The sequence below is a fragment of the Molothrus ater genome, chromosome 3, assembly GCF_012460135.2.
Source record: "Molothrus ater isolate BHLD 08-10-18 breed brown headed cowbird chromosome 3, BPBGC_Mater_1.1, whole genome shotgun sequence".
Lineage (NCBI taxonomy): Eukaryota > Metazoa > Chordata > Aves > Passeriformes > Icteridae > Molothrus > Molothrus ater.
Window position 1 is genome coordinate 69371905 of NC_050480.2, and position 18044 is coordinate 69389948.

The window sequence follows — 18044 nt, forward strand, 5'->3', positions numbered from 1 at the left end:
ATGAGCTCATCCTGACACCATGCCTACATCCATCATGTGAGCTCCCACTGGAGCAGCTCTTCTGATGAAGATCATTCACCATCACTTTTAGGACACATATAGCTATGCTGACACATGTTTGTAAAGTACAAAAATATCATTTGCAAGTCCTGTCACAGATAATACTGAAGTGAAAGAAAATACTTCTTAATAACTGCTTTTTTTTTCCCCTCCATCTGGGCCTGCAACTTTATGACCTGCTTTTGCAAAGTGTTTAGCATGCTCTCAGATCTGTCACACTTATGACAGGTAGCATGGGCACTCTCACAGGTGGGACAAAGAAGAGATGGGACTGACACAACTGAATAGTAACAGGAGAGCTTTCAGCAGAACATACATATTGCTGTCCTCTCTAATTAGACCAGGTAATAGAAAGATAAATTCTTTCTACATACTGCACAAGATCTAAATTTCCAGCCTCTACTTTTCTCAGTTCTCAACTCTTCACAGGGAGAGATATTGTGGGAGTTACAATATTGTGATTTTCTGCCTCTGGGTTGTGTCATCACAGGTGGAAGGAGTACTCCCTGCACCCACCACACAGATACTGTTCAGTTATATCTCCTTGTGGTTTTTATCCTGTGTATTTTTCATAATGAACAATGCAATAAACACGGAGTGTTTGCAGTGTTAAATCATGTTCCCAAAGGGAGTAGTTTGTATAACAAGATAAAATTATCACATTATAATAACTAAATATGCATCAGTCTAAAGCATGCTTCAATTAATCATCAAAAGTTTGCACCGCCTCTTTAGGTCTTAATTAAGCAGAATGTTTGGAATTTTTTTCCTTTCAAACCCATGTGAAGGAGCTGCAGAAAATTGTTCCTCTTAAACCCAATGAGCAGCAGTTTACACTAATCGATCTTATATGGAGCCATAATTTAAACAGGTGGGGGAAGTGAAGGAATGTAATGAGTACAATGGAGTAAATCCATCATGAACAGCTCTGTCTCTTCATCTAAGCAAACCAGCATGATCTATGGTGTTTAGTGCAATGTTCCTGAAATCCCTACAATTCTGGAGTTAATCCTGAATCAGTTTACTAAGTTTTAGATTGCGATACTCTAATAATGCTGTTTTGAACTGAGATGTATTTTCAATTTTAACTCCACCTTCAAAAAGTTGGGTGAAACTAAATGCAGCTACAGCTCTAATCCTGAATATAATGATGATTCAAGGGCAGGTACTTCAAAACCTTATTTTCCATATTTCCTTGCAAGAAATTCAGCAGGAGATAGTCAACTCTTCTGGCAAGAAGATGACATCTCTCCCAAAGGTGCCCAACCACAGTACTGCTATGCAGAAGGAAGACCAGGAGGATGGAGTGTTTAGGATTGAGATTTCAAGTATGGCACCTGGACTGAGTGAGCCTTTGTGAAACCTGTACCTTGATTGTGGTTGTATCCATGATCTGATACAAAAAATATTTTGGAATCCCATCCCTCCTTCATGTCTTCCAGCCAACCAACTCATCTCTGGCATGAGTTTCCTTCCATCACACTATCAGAAGCCATTTTTCTCCATTACTACTTTCTTCTCTTTTTCTCTTTGCTGCATCCTACCCCCTCCCCCAGGCAACTTGGATCCTAGGTTTTTTGGGTAGGCAGCTATAATAGCCCTTTTACTTTGAGCTGGGAAATGCACTCAATCCACTGGTGTATATATAACTTTAAATATTTTAACTGCTTTCACTATTACTTTCTAATGAAAAGCTGCAAAACTTCCTTTTAAAAGACTTAAGATCTTAACTTAACTTGAGCATCTGCAGCAATAACATTAAGGGCTCACTGTTTCCACTGGGACCTGCCAGGATTTCAGAATTGGATAATTCTGAGTTACTCTCCTGCTGCTCCTGAAATCCCAGATCACTATTGAAGAAAACCAAGCAGCATGTGTTCAGATTTTTCATCCCCAAGTAGTTCCTGAGGTTGTTGATCCCAAGCAAGGCAGAAGCACCATTACAGTCAATTTTCTTACACCCGAAATGCTTTACCAAATTAATCTCAAACCAAAAAAAGGTGAAGAAACAAAACTTCTGAGACATTGCTGCAGATTCCTTTGTGATATCACCTTAAGCGCTCATCCCCTAAACAGATGGGGCACATGACAAACTTAAGGTACAAAAAGCACCTTAAAAAAGTCACTACCAGAGGAAGATTGAAATATAGGCCTGACAATAGAAAGCTTGCTGCTGCCATCGCTATGGAAATATCAGAGCCTCTACAATGCATTTCCTTTTAAGGACCAGTCTCTTCAAGTTCACTGCTCTGCCAATAAAGCAAAATGTCCCAGCCCCTTTTGAAAAAGTCATCTTGGGGAACCACGGCCTGCCTACGTTTTCTATGCATGAGCTGAGGCACGTTCTTATGCGTAGTTCAGAAGGGGCTGAATGCACAACACAAAAGCTGGCATGCAGGCAGGTTTTAAACATGCAAACAAAAAAAGCACCTACTTCAGCTAACAGAGGGGGAACCCCCTGTATACTTGAATACATGCTATTAAGGTGCATACATGGACTTTATTATTTTCTTTTTAGCACAAAGGAAACATTTGGCCCTCCACAGAGAGCAAAAGACATCAACAGCGGGCTAGATAGGGCAGGCATCCTGGCAACCACTGGCATTTAAAAACCCAGGCAGTAATAAGCCTACAATCACTGGAAATTTGATGATGCTTCTAACTGAAAACAAGAGAAATAATTTTAAGAGTAGTGACTATAGGATTTGTTGCAGTGGTCTTTACCAGAGGGCAAAACCTACAGTTAGAGAAATTGTAACACTGTTCATCAACCTTCAGATATCTTCTGAAGTGGGATCCAGAGCACAGTAAAATGAGCACAGAGCACAGAAGAATACTGAAGAGGGATCCAGAGCACAGTAAAATGAAAGTCTCCTCCATATACAGACCTAACTAGATTTGATAATGTGGTCTTTACTTAAGGAAAACTGCTACTCAGTTCTGCCTGGAATCAAACTTCTTCCTACTGTAGTCATAGATCCAATTCCTCAGTGAATTTTGACAGGTGATCTTGGAATTAATTTTTAGTGGCCTGCTAAATACATTCATGCTTTCAGATTCCTCCAGTGCAATTTAAATATTGAGAGAGGTTACAGCAGGCTGTTCCAGAATGCTTGTAGGGCAGGAACTCTGCTTATTCCCATATGTTGCACAAAGTTACTCATCTGTACTTGTATTTACAAAATCTCCTATAAATTTTAATTTTAAAGCAATGCTAAACCATAACACAGAAAATTACTGATTTCCTTCTATAAAACAACTAAATACTTACTTTAGTATTTGAATCTGATATTTCTTTGCCAGCCTAGTTCACAGGCTGATTTTACAAGTCAGCACTGGAAATGCTTCTCCTTTAAGACATTTTGCCTCATCAGATACCATTCCTCCAGCCTAGTCCTCCTTCACCTTCACAAGTTTCTGATAACTTCTGGTACAACTCCAGTCATAATTCAGAACCTAACATTCTGTTGAGACATTCATCTGTGGGTTATAGGATCTACATCCCCTTTCCTTCTCCAAATGTTGTGAAAACCTTGCGGGGGAAGCATTATTTCTCCCTTGTACTTTTTTCCTCTGTGGAAAGCTCAGTCAGCTGCATGTCATCATGCTTTCTCCCTCCCCTTCTCCTGTGTCCCTTGGCAGTGACCTCCCCTCGCAGCACAGCATCGCAGGAAGCTTGTTAGGGATGCTCCGAGCAGCCGGCACACTCCGTGCATCACTTGTACACAGAAGGAGGCAGGAAAGGGAAGGATTTTGTCGACCCTCATGCTCAAAGGACAGACCAACCAATGTACTGTCATGGGGATCACAAGATAAAACAAATCAAAGAACACTCAAAGAAACGGGAAAACTGAGACACCATAGCCTCCAGCAGGTGCCAGGGGAAGGAGGCAGCTTGTTCTCACCCACATTGAAAGAATTTTTTGCATTCTTCTTTGACTACCCTTGATTTCAGCCTTCCTTCATCCCAGGTAACAAGGGTTGTCCAGACTTGCCTGAGCAAAAGGGCAGAGTCACCCTAAGTGCCCTCTCAAATTTACTCTATCATTAAAGGCTGCAGAATATCAGAAGGTTTGCACACTACATACTAAGGCCATATACCCCACACAACTGTGCTGAGATTTTTAGTTCTGGGTCATTCCAGGATATTGCATTGCTGTTCCTCACTATTTCTATGAGACTTTTAAAATGGGGAAAAAATCAACCAACCAAACAAGCAAAATAAAAAAAAAACCTCACCAGCCTTCTTTACATTGCTGTGCAGGAAATAAGAACCTTCTAACAGCAAGCAGAACTAATCTTAGGATCACTTTGTTGCAAGAGGTTGTACTCAAGACTAACCCTGAAGATCACTGAGAATCTGCAGCCAGGTCTAAATGTAGTTGCCAACCAGCTGGGCAAGACGGACTCTTACTAGCCACAAGGAGACTCCTACAGCAACTCTCTGGAGGCTGCATTGACTTCTCACATGCTTCTAGATGCAGGTTGGAGGGCTGATGCTGACTTATAAAGTGATGTTTGATTTGGGCACTGTTCCAGTGTGGTCCCTCTGGCTGGTGCTGCAGATCAGGGGAGTGCTCTTGCAGACAGCCTCCCATCTGAGTAACTTGCATTCTCCTGGTGGATGCTTCCCACGACTGGATTTAGCATCCTCCACTGACACACCATAACCTGAGTCTGTAGATACTCAGTGCACCACATAGGGCCCATGCATTTAACTCAGCCTTCTTTGGGTTTAATTATGAGGTACAGCAAGGAGAGAGTGCCTTTATTGGAGCTGTTTCAATTTGGTTAGTGGCACCCTAATTCTTTCCAGAATCATATAAGCAAATTGGAACCTAACATTCCATTTTATTAAAACAGAAATCTGAACAGCTTGAAGATAAAATTTTAGTCAGACTGCTCAAAATTATTTGGTTTTCAAATTAAAGAAAAAACCCAAACAAAGCAAAAAAACCCCAAAAAACAAAACAAAAACCACCAAACCAAAAACCAGTTTATTGCAAAATAGGCATGAGGGGAAGAAAGGTAATTTTGTCAACTCTTCAAGGTTTTAGCCTGGTCATGCAAAATATGAAAATATGAATGCAAGCAGGACCCTTGTTGAAAGCTTTCCAGCACACTCAAGGAAAACCTAGTCTGCTGAAATCTTCAATGGCAGCTTCCTAGACAGTTTAGGATCAGCATCCCTTCCTCCACTTTTTCAAACTGATAGCTGTTTCTGATAAAGAATTGTATTTGCCTTCCTAGAAATCCTGTTTCCCTTGGCTTCCTGACTGTTGTTTCTACCTCTGCAATTGCTTTGTCAGTGCACATTGCAGAGTTTCCTTCTTGCTGCTCTTCAGGTTTGTGAGCATCCCCCGTGCTCTGCTCTCCTTTCTCTTACCTGTATTGAATCTTATCAGCAAAATTATTCAACTAATAATTCAATGGATCAGCTTATCCTCTTCAGACCATTACACTCCTGTCCAAATGAACACCTCAGCCTGTCTCTCTGACACCTCTTTATTCATACCGACCCTTCTGTTCAAGATCAATACAGCAAGAATTAAAGTCTTAATAATTTCTCCCTGAGTGCTCACTCCATATTATTCGCTCAATAAGGATGGACTGCACCATTTTTCCCGTCCTTCAGGTTCATGATTTACGTATCATTTTCACCTGTAGGCACTCCCTTTTAAGCTATAGTGAAGTCTTGTAGATTTTTCCTTTGTACAATATCTAAAAGCTTTTCTCACCATTCACAAACTCTGGACACATCCTAATTCTTAGCCTCCAGTCACTACAGTGCATCACTACCTGGTGTTCTCTCTGGCCTGTAACGTAGCTTTGCCCTCTGTGTGTCCACACAAAACATGCTGCAAAGATCCCTTTTTCTGCCCAGCATTTTAACCTTGGAACTTGCTCTTGGCCTTTCTGCCTCTCTCTCCTGCCCCCTTACTTCATTTATCCACTCAAACGTGGATAAATGCTTTTGTGGCAGGTCAGTCATAGCCTGACTGTCCCCCATGTTGAAAATGTCAACCTTCACCTTATTAATTAATGATGTGAATCTAATAATTTGCCTGCTCAAGTCAAAGAAGCACCTTTGTGCTGTTGCCAAAGTCATCCCCCCTATGCTTGTGAGGGACTCCAAGAAAACATCCCCAGAGTTACTCTTGTCTGGCCCTGTATCACTCTGAAGTTTTTTGCTTTGATGTAGTGCCCACAAAACGGTGTCAGAGTGCAGTGCCAAGACCACTGCCTTGCACACTGGCTCTCCTGGAGCCTTTGTACTCCCTTTCCTACCAGTTGTTTCTTGCCAGGCTCTTGAGGGTGATCATGGCTAGGGCACCTACACCCTAAGATAAAACAAAACCATTACTACCCATCCTTGCTGCAAATCCCACAAAGGTGGTGATTCTCCTCCCCCTCCAATCCTCCCAAGCTTTGGTCTCTAAAACAAAGATGAGATAAACACATTCATCTGCTCAGAAGTCATGGTAATCTAGTGCTCATTACCAATCATGGGATAAAGTCAGAGGAGGCAGAGATTATGCATTCATATCTCCTGTGCAGGTGAAACAACAACATTATTCCTTGTTAATGAATTAATTAAAAATCTAAAGGTGGGAAAGACTTATGAAAAGCTCTCTCTACACATTATCCTTAGAGGTACATTTGAACACAGGATCATATGTTGTAGGTGGACAGGCAAAGAACAGAAGGCAGTTGACTTGGCCAAGATTCCCTTGTGTCCACTTAACTACTGTTGCAGTAATTTGTTTTTCTACTTCATAGTTCAATCTCCTCCTGCTTATTTGGTGTCATAAAAATCCAGCAACTCTGGCAATTTTCACAATGCATGCTATAGCCTTGTGTTCACATACCACAAATTCAGCATTCTGGATTCATTCGTGACTCAGATTGGAGGGGAAAATAGCTTGGGATGGCACAAGCCCTTGATTAAAGCTTTAGGGCCAAATCAACAACAGCTGAGGATCCAGCCCATATGGCCTGAGATCTTTAGCTGTGTAAAGGCTGCAGGAATGGGCCCAAATAGCTTTGGTAATTAGCAAATATCATATAAAATAGATTGAAAGTCTTTGGCAATGAGCATGTATTGAGTAACATTTGGAAATTATTCATAGAATATTATATACTTCTTTAGAGATAAAACTCAACGGCATAACAGTAATTTAGGAGGGGCAACTGTAGTCTATTACATGACCAACAACAGGCAAACACCTTCTGGGATCAATGAGTATTTTACAGCTACCTTTAGACAATGTCACAAAGGGCAGAGGTGACTTGGGACCTGATCCTACAAGCAGTTTTGCCTCTGCAGAAGCACCCTGGCACCTGCTGGTACCTCTTTGGCCCTGTGTGTGGAGAGCTGATGTTCTTGGGTAGGAGTTGCATGTCACCCTGTATTCCTCAGTGCCTTGGTCACTCAAGAACAACCACAACAACACCCAGGGACATCCATGGAAGCAGGACTCAGCCTGCTCCTATCTGGATTCACCAATTTTCACACCGTGTGGAGCAACAAACAATAACACAACAATTAATCACCCTGGTGAAGCAGTAAGAGCTCCTTCCACAGATTACAGTAAGCAGCATGCAGAGGGGAATAAATCATTTTTCATGCAAACTCTGAGGAATGGCATGTTAGAAAACCACTCCTGATAAAAATCTAATGAAAATGTAAAACGTCTCAATGCAGTCTCCTGGGTAGAGTCAAAATCATATTAAACCCTTGAGAGACAGCGGTCAGGGATTTCAATAGGAATCAAGAGACAGTATTCCCAGTATGAGCTTGTTAACCTGATATAAAGACATGATACTGATTTGATGGCTTTGTCTCTTTCACTGTTTCCTTCATGCAGCCTATTTTTAATTTAATAATCTTCCATTAATTTAGTTAAAGGCTTTATTCACCAGAACAAAAGCTTTTTTTTTTTCCTAAAAGCAAATGCTCTTGAAGTGCTGAGAGCATAATCCAGCATGAGGAGCGTCACAAGCAATGCAAGTTTGTTGTCATTGCATTTGCAGGAGTTTTTCAAGAATACTAAAGTGATTAAAGCCACTCTCCCATTCATTTTTAAAGTACCCTGTGACTGGATTTTAATAATTTTGAAATCAGCCCTCTTGCTAAGACACCGGGATCCAGTGATCTCAGGACATTGTCAATAACAGTAACCATTTTTACATGTTCATTAGGACTTACCTGCTGGTGGCTTTATGAAAGGTGGTGGAATTAATGGGACAATTATAGGTACATTCCCATGATCCTTCGACCCTGCTGGTGAGTCTGATAGTCCATTTCCTGTGGCAAGCCCTGGGTAGCTTGGGTTTATATTGTACGGTGAAATAACACTGTCCTCAGGCAATTTTGGTTTTGGCAAAGAATTTTCTGTAAAACACAAAGAACACATTGTACAGTATGACACATAAATTTCTTAAATGGCTCTACATATTTTCACCAACCTCTTCATTAAATTACTTACCCTAATATAAGAATAGTGCACAAAAATCCAAGGTATTTTCCCTTTTAAAGAAATTGATACTTTCCAGTAATCTTCAGAAGTGCTCCATTCTTTTTTCAAAATCAAACTCACACTTTCTTTTTGCAAAAGGTAAAAGGTGGGATTATTTTGTCATGTATAACCTTAGTATGCCTGATTTAGTCAATGGCATCCTATTCTTGTACTTAATTTCTACTGTTTGCATGGTGATCACACTTGGTGTGCTGTGATTTCACCAGTACAAGGAGCATGAACTGAAGAATAAAAGAATTCCTATTCTCTATAAATAATATGAGTAGTTATTATAAAAGCAATTTAAAGAAAGGAACAAAATATTGAAATCACAGCAAAGCATGCATAAAATGATGACAGTTATTATTCTAATTCTTTAATCCCAAATCACCTCTGGATTCTTATTTCTAAGAGTTTCTAAAATAGCTCCCAGCCATGGGACTCCCTCTTCTCCCATCTCTCAGAACAAGAAATATGCTTTTTCCCCTCCCAAAAACTGCATACACCAAAAATTTCTATCTGTTGCAGGCATTTGACATATATGGTACATAAAACATGATTTGTATCATGTGCCTGTTAAAAAAATATTTCACAATTTTGATCAAGCATAGACTGGAGCCAGTAATCATTCAGTAAAAGATGTATTTATTAAAATAGAAACAAATTAATTGTATTACTACACAGGCACCAGTTTCTTCAAAGGTAGCTTAATGACATTAAGTTTTCAATGAAAAATAAATATTGATCACCAATGTTGTTATAGTACTAACAAGCTGCAAATATTCAATTTTAACACAATTAGGTTGTTTCACCTTACCTCTAATTTCTTCCCCTTTTTTCTAGCCATCTGTCCCTCAGCACTGGTCTGTCTGGTGTCAGTACTCATTGCAACACTCACTGAATACAGTGCTGCTGCTGGCTATCAGAAAGAAAACCCAAACACTGCTGTCCATGAACACAGTGAAAAGCAGCACTCAAGTGGATAAAAGTTGCTGGAATCTCCTCTCTTTACCTCACCTTTGAGGAACTCCTGTTGGACAAGTCAAGATGCAGCAATTTTCTACTCTTCTCCTTACCCTGATGACAAGCCCCTATCCATCCCCAGAGACTGAGGAGTCAGAAGGCAAGAACCGAATGACCAAACAAACCAACGGGCTTTCAGCCTTTACATTTTGAATCACAAAGATTAAGCAATGTCTCAAACAAATTTCATCCACGGAAAATTTCTACCACAGTGCAGAAGACAGTACAGTACAAACATGGATGAGAAGCTTTTTGTGAACATTCACACTTGTTCCTACATGTGTGAATATTCCAGTTTAAAATCTTTCAATATTTTAAGAAGTTGTAGGCCAACCAGCATTAGCATGGGAAGCCAAAGAGTTTCTTAAGGCCACCCTGCTAAGAAAGTACTCCTTCCTTTCTCCAGTTGTGAGTAGTTTGTTGATACCACAGACACATGGCTTTCAACTGACACATGAAAGGCATTATTTGTGAAGATATATATCAATATATAACAATATATCAATACACCAACAGCAAATTTGTTAAATTACTTTTCTCCTAGCCTATCAGCTTCCCTGTGCCACAAGGTACTCTCAGGTATTTTTATGTAAAGCAACCAAGACACAAGCAGCAGAACATACTTCACAATCAACACCAATCAGACAGGTTGAGCTATTAATCCCTCTTTACATGAACACAGAAACATGAAGTCTCGTTACCTTTGAGAACAGAAATGTGCTGGCGGCTTTCCCCATCTGCTGAGTAGTTCCTGAATTCAATATCTTCTCCATCTTTCAGTTCTACCTTATCATAACCATACCAGCCAAGGAGCTCATTCATAGTGTTTTCAGCAAAGTTCTGAAAGAGAAAAATTACCTACTTATTTATGTAATCAATAACCATTTGGAAGGAAGGGAGGACTGCATAAATCGAACCATATCTGTGCTACATGAGGAAGTGTCAGGTTTGGCCCACCTCCTCAAAGACTAATGTTCATTTCATAACTCAAGTGCATAAAGTGAAACGCATTTAAATCTCCGACTGGCACATGTAATTATGACAGAGACTCATATGTCTGTAATTTAAAGAAAATGAAAAGGAGAGTAATTTATGACTTTTGCTCTGACATTCAATGTCAGAAATATTTTAACATACATTTCTCACACAAACTTGTCTGTGTTGCCATAAAATATTTAAGACTGTAGCAAGAGAATAACAGAAAACCAAGTTTTTTTCTAGCCAGCAGTTAATCAATCTTACTGCGTTACAGTCTTTTCAGCTGGAGCAGGTCACTGACACAATTACAGTTCCTTGAGGTGCCCATGAACCAAATCAAATAAAATCGCAGCAGACGTTTTTTCTCAGTTTTAAGCCCTTGCATAGTCAAAGCACTTAAAGATTCTTTACTGTGAAAGCATTCTACCATCATTTTTCATACAAATATTTCTTATATTTGTTTAAGAAAACCTTTCTCAATTTTGCCGTATTTATTTTCAAACCAATTTCCAAGCGGCTGAGTGGTTACATTTTATGTTTGCATGGAAATGTAAAGTATGGAACACAACTGTCATAACCCTCAATTTCTATTAAAAATATGTCCTCTAGGTCATGAGGCAAAAATATTTCTGTAGAAAATGCTCATTACTGGGCCAGGAGATTTAGTGGAGTAAGTTAAGAAATCTGCAGCCAGGCAACAAAGCTTTCTGAAACCAAATAGTGCCACAGAGCTCCACAGCTTATGGATTTAGGAAACTGCCAAAGGAAACCAGCTAACGAATTACTGCAATGGCAAAGATCAGTTTAAAGTAGTATGACAACTATAAATTGAAACAAAAAAGCCACACACAGAGCCTTTCTATTTGGTTTTTGCAATTTTTTGCCATTTTTTTTATTAACACTCTCCTACAACAAATTCCAAACTTCATATTCCTCCAAGATCTTGACATCTAAATTAATGCCTCTGATAAGCACTGCCTCCCAGGACTCTGGCAAAGGAATAAGAAGAATACAACACCAATTCAAAACAAATGGTGAATGTCAAATTTGCAGGTTGCCAGATTTTGTCTAGTAACCGCTCTAGCTTAATTTTTGAGTGGGAGAAAGTCTAATGATAGAACACAGCCATTCTCCAGTCATTTAAACAAATACATAAAATTAATCAGATGATAATTGCTTTTGAATTCAAAGCTGCAGCAGGCGCTGTGTCCCAGAACCTCGGAGCGCTGCACTGCTCCTGGCTCATTCATCACACCAGATTACATAGGTGTTCTTGTCACACAAGGAGCACTGTAAAGCAGCTATAAGCAATAAACACAAGCAATTTGTACTCTTCCAAGAGTATCATCTGTGCAATTATGTTACAAACACATTTCAGGGAAAGAAAACCCCAGAGCAGACTCCTAAAGCATTCATTTCCTTTTGTTTTTTCCCCTATGCATTTTCACCTTACCATCTGATGGAAGTCACAATTCTGTGGCTGTCCTGTGCAGCCCAAGATTTCTGGAAAATATTCCATTATCCCACCTCTGCTTCTAGACTCAGCATTATAAGTATGATATGTGAGTTATGCCACTACTACAGCTTTCAATGAGTACAATGCAGTGCAAATGTGGCTAACAACTACCTAAATCATTTGAATGATGCAGTAATGTGTTTTAAATTCTAGCAAAATGCAAAATTTTTCTATAAGTTGTTTTTCATTGGTTTCTTAGTTTGTTTTGGTTTTTTTTTCTTTTAGCTTTTTAGAAAACTTTTCTCTCAGCATTGAAGAGGCCAAATGCACTAACCCTGTTTGTAACCCATGGGAAACCAATAACAAAATGGCCTGGACCTGGGGAGTCAAATCTCACCACTGCAGCTCACCCAAAATGACTTGAAAGGGCCCACAGAGGCCGAAAGGCAAGATCTGCCAGCTTCCCTTGCTTTGCTAAATTTCAACTATGGAGACACAGCCCTAGAGACTAATCTAGCAAGGTAGAGACCAATAGATAAAGTCTTACCAATTTAAACCCCATGCAACCAAATTAATTGAGTAGCTCTAAATTTGCCTCCTGTGGATGCTTTGTGTTTTATTTGCACTGCTGATCAACTCAGACAATGAATAATTTCTAATTACTTGTCAAGGAATACATAAGCAAGGTTGTACATATGTTTGTTTTTTCCTGAAAATTCATACTTGCATCTGTCCCTTTGAAATGTAGTCAAAATGACGGTTGGGTTTGTAATGGCACGAAATTTAAGTACCTTTCACATCTCATTTAAACTATCCATGATAAGTGATGCACCAAAATGAACACTCATACTGACAATAAATACATTGGATTTCAAAACCACTCATCATAGAGATCTGACTCTTTTATAAAATAGTAAATCAGTGGGGTCTTTTCTATTAACTTCAATGAGAGTACAATGAGGTTACATGCCAGCAATAACAAAAGTAAGCACCTTTTTACACTGATCTCCCAAAAAGAGTGGCTTGGACTTAAAAAAAAATAAAAGAAAAAAACAATTAAGCCATTCTCCTTCATAATTTATCTTACCTACTACAATGATGCAAGTCACCCTTAATACCATTCTCTCAGTGACTAACAGCCAGAGCTCCATTACACCACACTCTATTCACAGCAAATGGAAAGCATGACCCCATCCTCAGCAAGCTGAGTGTCAAACCTGAGAAGTATTTTTTTCCACACTGACTCTATTGCATAGATGGGTATCCAAAGAACAACATCACCTTCCCTCAGACTCCTGACTACAACACCTATTTGCAGAGATGTCTAACACCCTGACAGTTATGCTGAGATCATGCTGAAGCCACTGCCCTGAAGCTGACCACTATTAATTCATTGTTTTCATGTATTTCCCCTTCTTCCATTTCAATGATAGACACAAAACACATGGATTCAAGACGTGGTAACAAGATAGGATTTGTAAAGACCGGTGTGGTGGCAATAGTCAATACACAAATGATTAGATGATTTTTCTCTGTGTGAATGCAGGGAAGGGGGGAAAGAAGAAAAATAAAAAAATAAGAGAGACAAGTTCTTGGTGAAGCTAAGGAAAGGAAGAAAGCATATTAATACACGACCTGTACATGCAGAGCAGAACATCACTGAAAGACATACAAGTGTCAAAGGCTTAGTGAAAGGAAGGGTGATGATTCTAACACTGAGGCATGAGAAAAGCAGGAATGTGGACTCAATATTGGAGCAGGAAAGCAGAAGCAGCAGTGATCAAGCAGACTAGACAGGAGCCAGAGGAATTGCAAGATCATAGACCTGCCAAAGACCAGGGAGGAAATGTGAAGGCAGGTGTGGATGACCAATGGAAGATGTGCAAGGAGCTGCAATTCAAAGCTTTGGCAGGAGCAGGACAGCAGAGGCATTAAGGTAGCCCATGCTTACTTTCAGACTCATTCCCCAAAAGGATGTGTAGTGTCTGCAGGATGAGGCTTCCACTCCACTCCCACAGCTGTGCCAAAGGGCTGGGATGATGTGAAAGACTAGTGTAGAGAGAAAACTTTACTCAAAATCAGTAACATCTCAGATCAGCAATCACACTGATAAGCTGGGACCCTTACAGCCACTGAGCCCAAAAGGAGCCCCCCTGGAGGGACTCACAGACTTCATTGCAAATGTACAGCATGAAGCCTAACTTCAGCCAGGTGTGGAGGCAATGCTCAGTCCCTTGTGTGAAAACAGAGACCGAGCCCTGGTGCCACCCACAGTGTGGGTCAGCATCAGAGCTGAGAAGAAAACCACAGAAATCCTGTCCCACGTCCTTCTCTGCCCATTCTGCCACACCAGGCACCAAGCACACAAGTTTTTGAGACCACAGCAGAAACACCCGTCCCCTCTGCAGCTGCCAGTGCACCCAGGCAATTGGTTAACATCCCACAGGAGCCAAACCTCCTGCTCTTCCCTAGCTGACAGAGCACCATTACAGCTGCTGACTGCCCGAGCATTCACTACAGCTGCGGCACAACCAGCTCGTGCCTGCCAAAGAAACCAGCCCGAAAACGATCCGGTGTCCCCAGTCACACAGCACAGCCAAAGCCCTTCCTTCCCAATAGATGGCAATCCAGCCTTTGCCACTGCTAAGTCCCAAAGCATTTATCACCACTGTGGGGCAATGTGTAATTTGCGTGTTTTAACTGTATGATTTCTCTACTCTTGTACTACACAGAAATATCTTCCCTCCTGGAAGAGCCAGGATAACTGACTGTTATGCTCATTGGTATCTCTACTTGAATTTGCACCTATTCCCCTGAAAGATGAAGAAGAGTGTGTTGACTCGCTAGACTGTGGTTTCCCTCCTTTCTGAGTCTGACTTATATGCTAGGCAGTAAAAATATAATCACATTTATTCCCACTTCAGGATTCATTTCATCGTAACAATACACCTACAGTTTGATTTTTTACATTACAATGCATCATTTCCCCAAATCTTTGCTAATTAATACATTCTCAAGCTATGCCACACATGTCTTTCCATCTTAGAGCTCTTGACTTTCCTCCTCTATGAACATTATTCACAGAGGGCAAGGCCTGGCTTCACTGAATGAGGCCTGGCAAACATGGAGGCAGGAAACACAGGGGAACATGAGTCTGTCAGACTCATTTTCTTCTAGGTTTTACTGCTGAATGTTTATTTCAGATCTGGGAGGAAGCATAGTGGCTCCACTCCATTTCCTTGCCTGCATAACCCACTCAGTGTGGAGTCCCACAAATCCACTTTTCACTTCCACTGCATCAAGGAAATAAAAATGTTTCTAGGGGCACTATACAAACTTGGATCTTTTTTCCCAGCCCTCACATTCTCTGCTTGTTTATGTTGTCACCATACTGAATTCTGTAATTAGACCTTTACACTACCAGAAAGAACAATTGCTTCATTATGCTTTACTTTCCTTTGTCCTCCCATGTATGTTTGGTTCTGTATAACCCACTTTGTTTGGGGAAGCACTATTTCTGCAGTGCCCTGCCAGGTGAGGCTCCCTGTGCAAACAGGCAAGCCCTCTGCAGCCATCCCACAAAACCTCCATGCATACTCCACAGAAAAACCTCGGTCTCCTGAAATAATGCAATTGATAAAGTCTGTCTGCTTTTCCACTTTCCCAAAGATATTTTTTGCTTTTCAGGAGAGAAGGGAGGAGTTTCCTTGGAATCTTCCGAGCGCTCTGAGCAAACTGGCTCGCTCCAGGCGCAGGGCTGCTACGCCTGCTTCACCGCTTTCTTCCTTCTGACAGTAGTACTTTCAAATGCCAAACAGGGACTATTTAAACACTAAACTGAAAGATATTCTGATCAGTTTACTATTAAATGATAACAGATGGGGCTGCCCTAAGCTCTAGGCACCAGGAACAAAGCCTAATTTTAGATACAAATTGGTTATTGAGAATATTTATGGACAGCAAACTCCTTGGGCACATGGAGCAGCCCTGTGAAACTACAACACGAATTAATTGCTTATCTTTCAACTGTTAGAGACACATGGATACAGTGCCTCATCTGTGCAGGAGAACTTCCAGTGCAATTCAGTACCTCGGATGTAACCTCACCTCACAGCATTGCAGAGCACCTAGCTATTCCTCCTGAGCAGCACTGCTTCCTGGCAGCAGGACTGCAAATGGAAATACAAATGGAAATAGGGGAGGAGAGATGGATGGGGGATCCACCACTGTGCCTAGACAAGTGCTTTCATCAATTTAACTTTTACAGATATTTTGGTCTTAAAACAGTAGTGGGTTCCCTGATGACAATAGGTTTGGATCTATGAGGTGTTCTGTTATTCACCAGCAAGTTGTGGTGAAAATGACACCAAACTGAATTTCAGAATAACCATCTGCTTTTCCTCCAGAGCATGAGGTGAATGCTACCTCTGGAAGAAACACTGGAAAGTCTCATCTGAAGGAGGAAAAAGGACAAAAGAAAAAACAACTAGAAAATGTAAGAGTGGCTGTAAAGGTCACAGTGTAACAAAACAGTTCCTTGTGAATATATTTTTCACTGAAACGTAATATCAGAAAACTGTGCAGAGTCATGTACTTTTTGCACACAACATGGTATCAAATTAAAATTTGTTATAACCATCGTGTACATTAGGTTAGTGATAACAAAAACGTAACTCAATATCTGGCATAAGGAAAGAGTGAGCAACCCGAATATCCATCCAGTCATGTTAAAACCAAGATGTGACATTACTGCTGGAAAACACTAAAGCAAGCAGTTAGGTGTTGTGATCTTTCTCAAGTAAATATCTGACTGTATCAAACAGCAAATCTCAAAGGAAGTCTCCGTAACGAGGTAATATTATTGCTCATTCATAGTGCCTTGAATTTACTGTACTTAAAATAGACACTTGTACCAATGGCCTTTTTAGTCTCCAAAGGAGGGAAAAAAGAAATCACATATACACCAGTCCTTTTTCTTTCTGCTAGCAAAGGGAGGCAATCTGATCCAACGTGGGCTGAAACCTGAGTAGGTCACTGTACACCATGATAAAATTCCCTAACCCCTGAGCCAAATTTCCCTGAGGGGGCCCTCCTACTTTCTCCTTTACTTTCCAAGCTGACTTTTCCATTCCCTCTCTCGTCTTTTCCTCCCCTTCATCTCTTTCATTTCCCCTACCTTAAAGCCTTGATATCTGATCTGCTGCTGATACTCAGGTTACAGTTTTTACAGCTTAGGCTGTCTATTGCTGTATACATTCCTTTCTTTCTGCTCTGCTGTGATTACTTACCAGAGCTTATTTTACACTGGTCCAGATGAAAGCAGTTCAGATGAAGGGAAACAGCCAGCCTGTTTGAACATTACAGATACAAACCTACACAAGGGCACATTGTGCTCCTTCTGTCATTTCACTGCAAACATTTTGCACACTGTAACCAATTTGTTATATTATTGTATTTTTCAGGTTTATTAAGAACAACTAGACATCAGTTCATCAGTAAAGAAAAAGGGTAAACGATCACCACAGGATTTTAATTTTCTCAACCAGTCAAAAATTCAAACTACTTCTTTTTCCTCCCCCCTGTTTTTCCCTTCTTAGATGATAGCAGCTAACAGCCCTACTAAAAATGCATAGCACATATAGCATAGTTTATGCTGAAAGGTGGGCTATGGAAGGTTCTGCCATCAGCTGTCTCATTCTCAACAAGAAACTACATGGGTTCAAAATGTCCTTTCTACACACCTTTAGTTTTTAAGTCAGCTGAAATATTGAGGTTCCTTAACCTTAAGCAGTTAGCCATGATTAAAAAAGAGAAACTCTCTACACGAAGGTTAATGCCAGTGCTTAATACCAAAGCATTACTTTAAAATTGTGTAATTTTTCTCCTTCACACAATGTTGTTTTTGTTTCTTCCTCACCCTTTCAGACAAACATCTGTTATACTGTAGAAGAACAGCTATCTCCCAAACCGCTGAGTGTGCCTGCAGCCAAAGTAAACAAAACAAACCC

General features: G+C 40.4%; 1 protein-coding gene across 2 annotated transcripts in view; it reads right to left on the reverse strand.

Moving 5' to 3' along the window:
• SOBP (sine oculis binding protein homolog) overlaps positions 1-18044 on the reverse strand; it is a 112359-nt gene that overhangs the window by 92479 nt on the left and 1836 nt on the right. For both annotated transcript variants that reach the window (XM_036379566.2, XM_036379565.2), the window contains exons 2-3: positions 10304-10442; positions 8270-8455 (exon numbers count right to left, since the gene is read on the reverse strand). In XM_036379566.2, coding sequence (XP_036235459.1) covers positions 8270-8455; positions 10304-10442 — 325 coding nt within the window. The remainder of the gene's footprint in view (positions 1-8269; positions 8456-10303; positions 10443-18044) is intronic.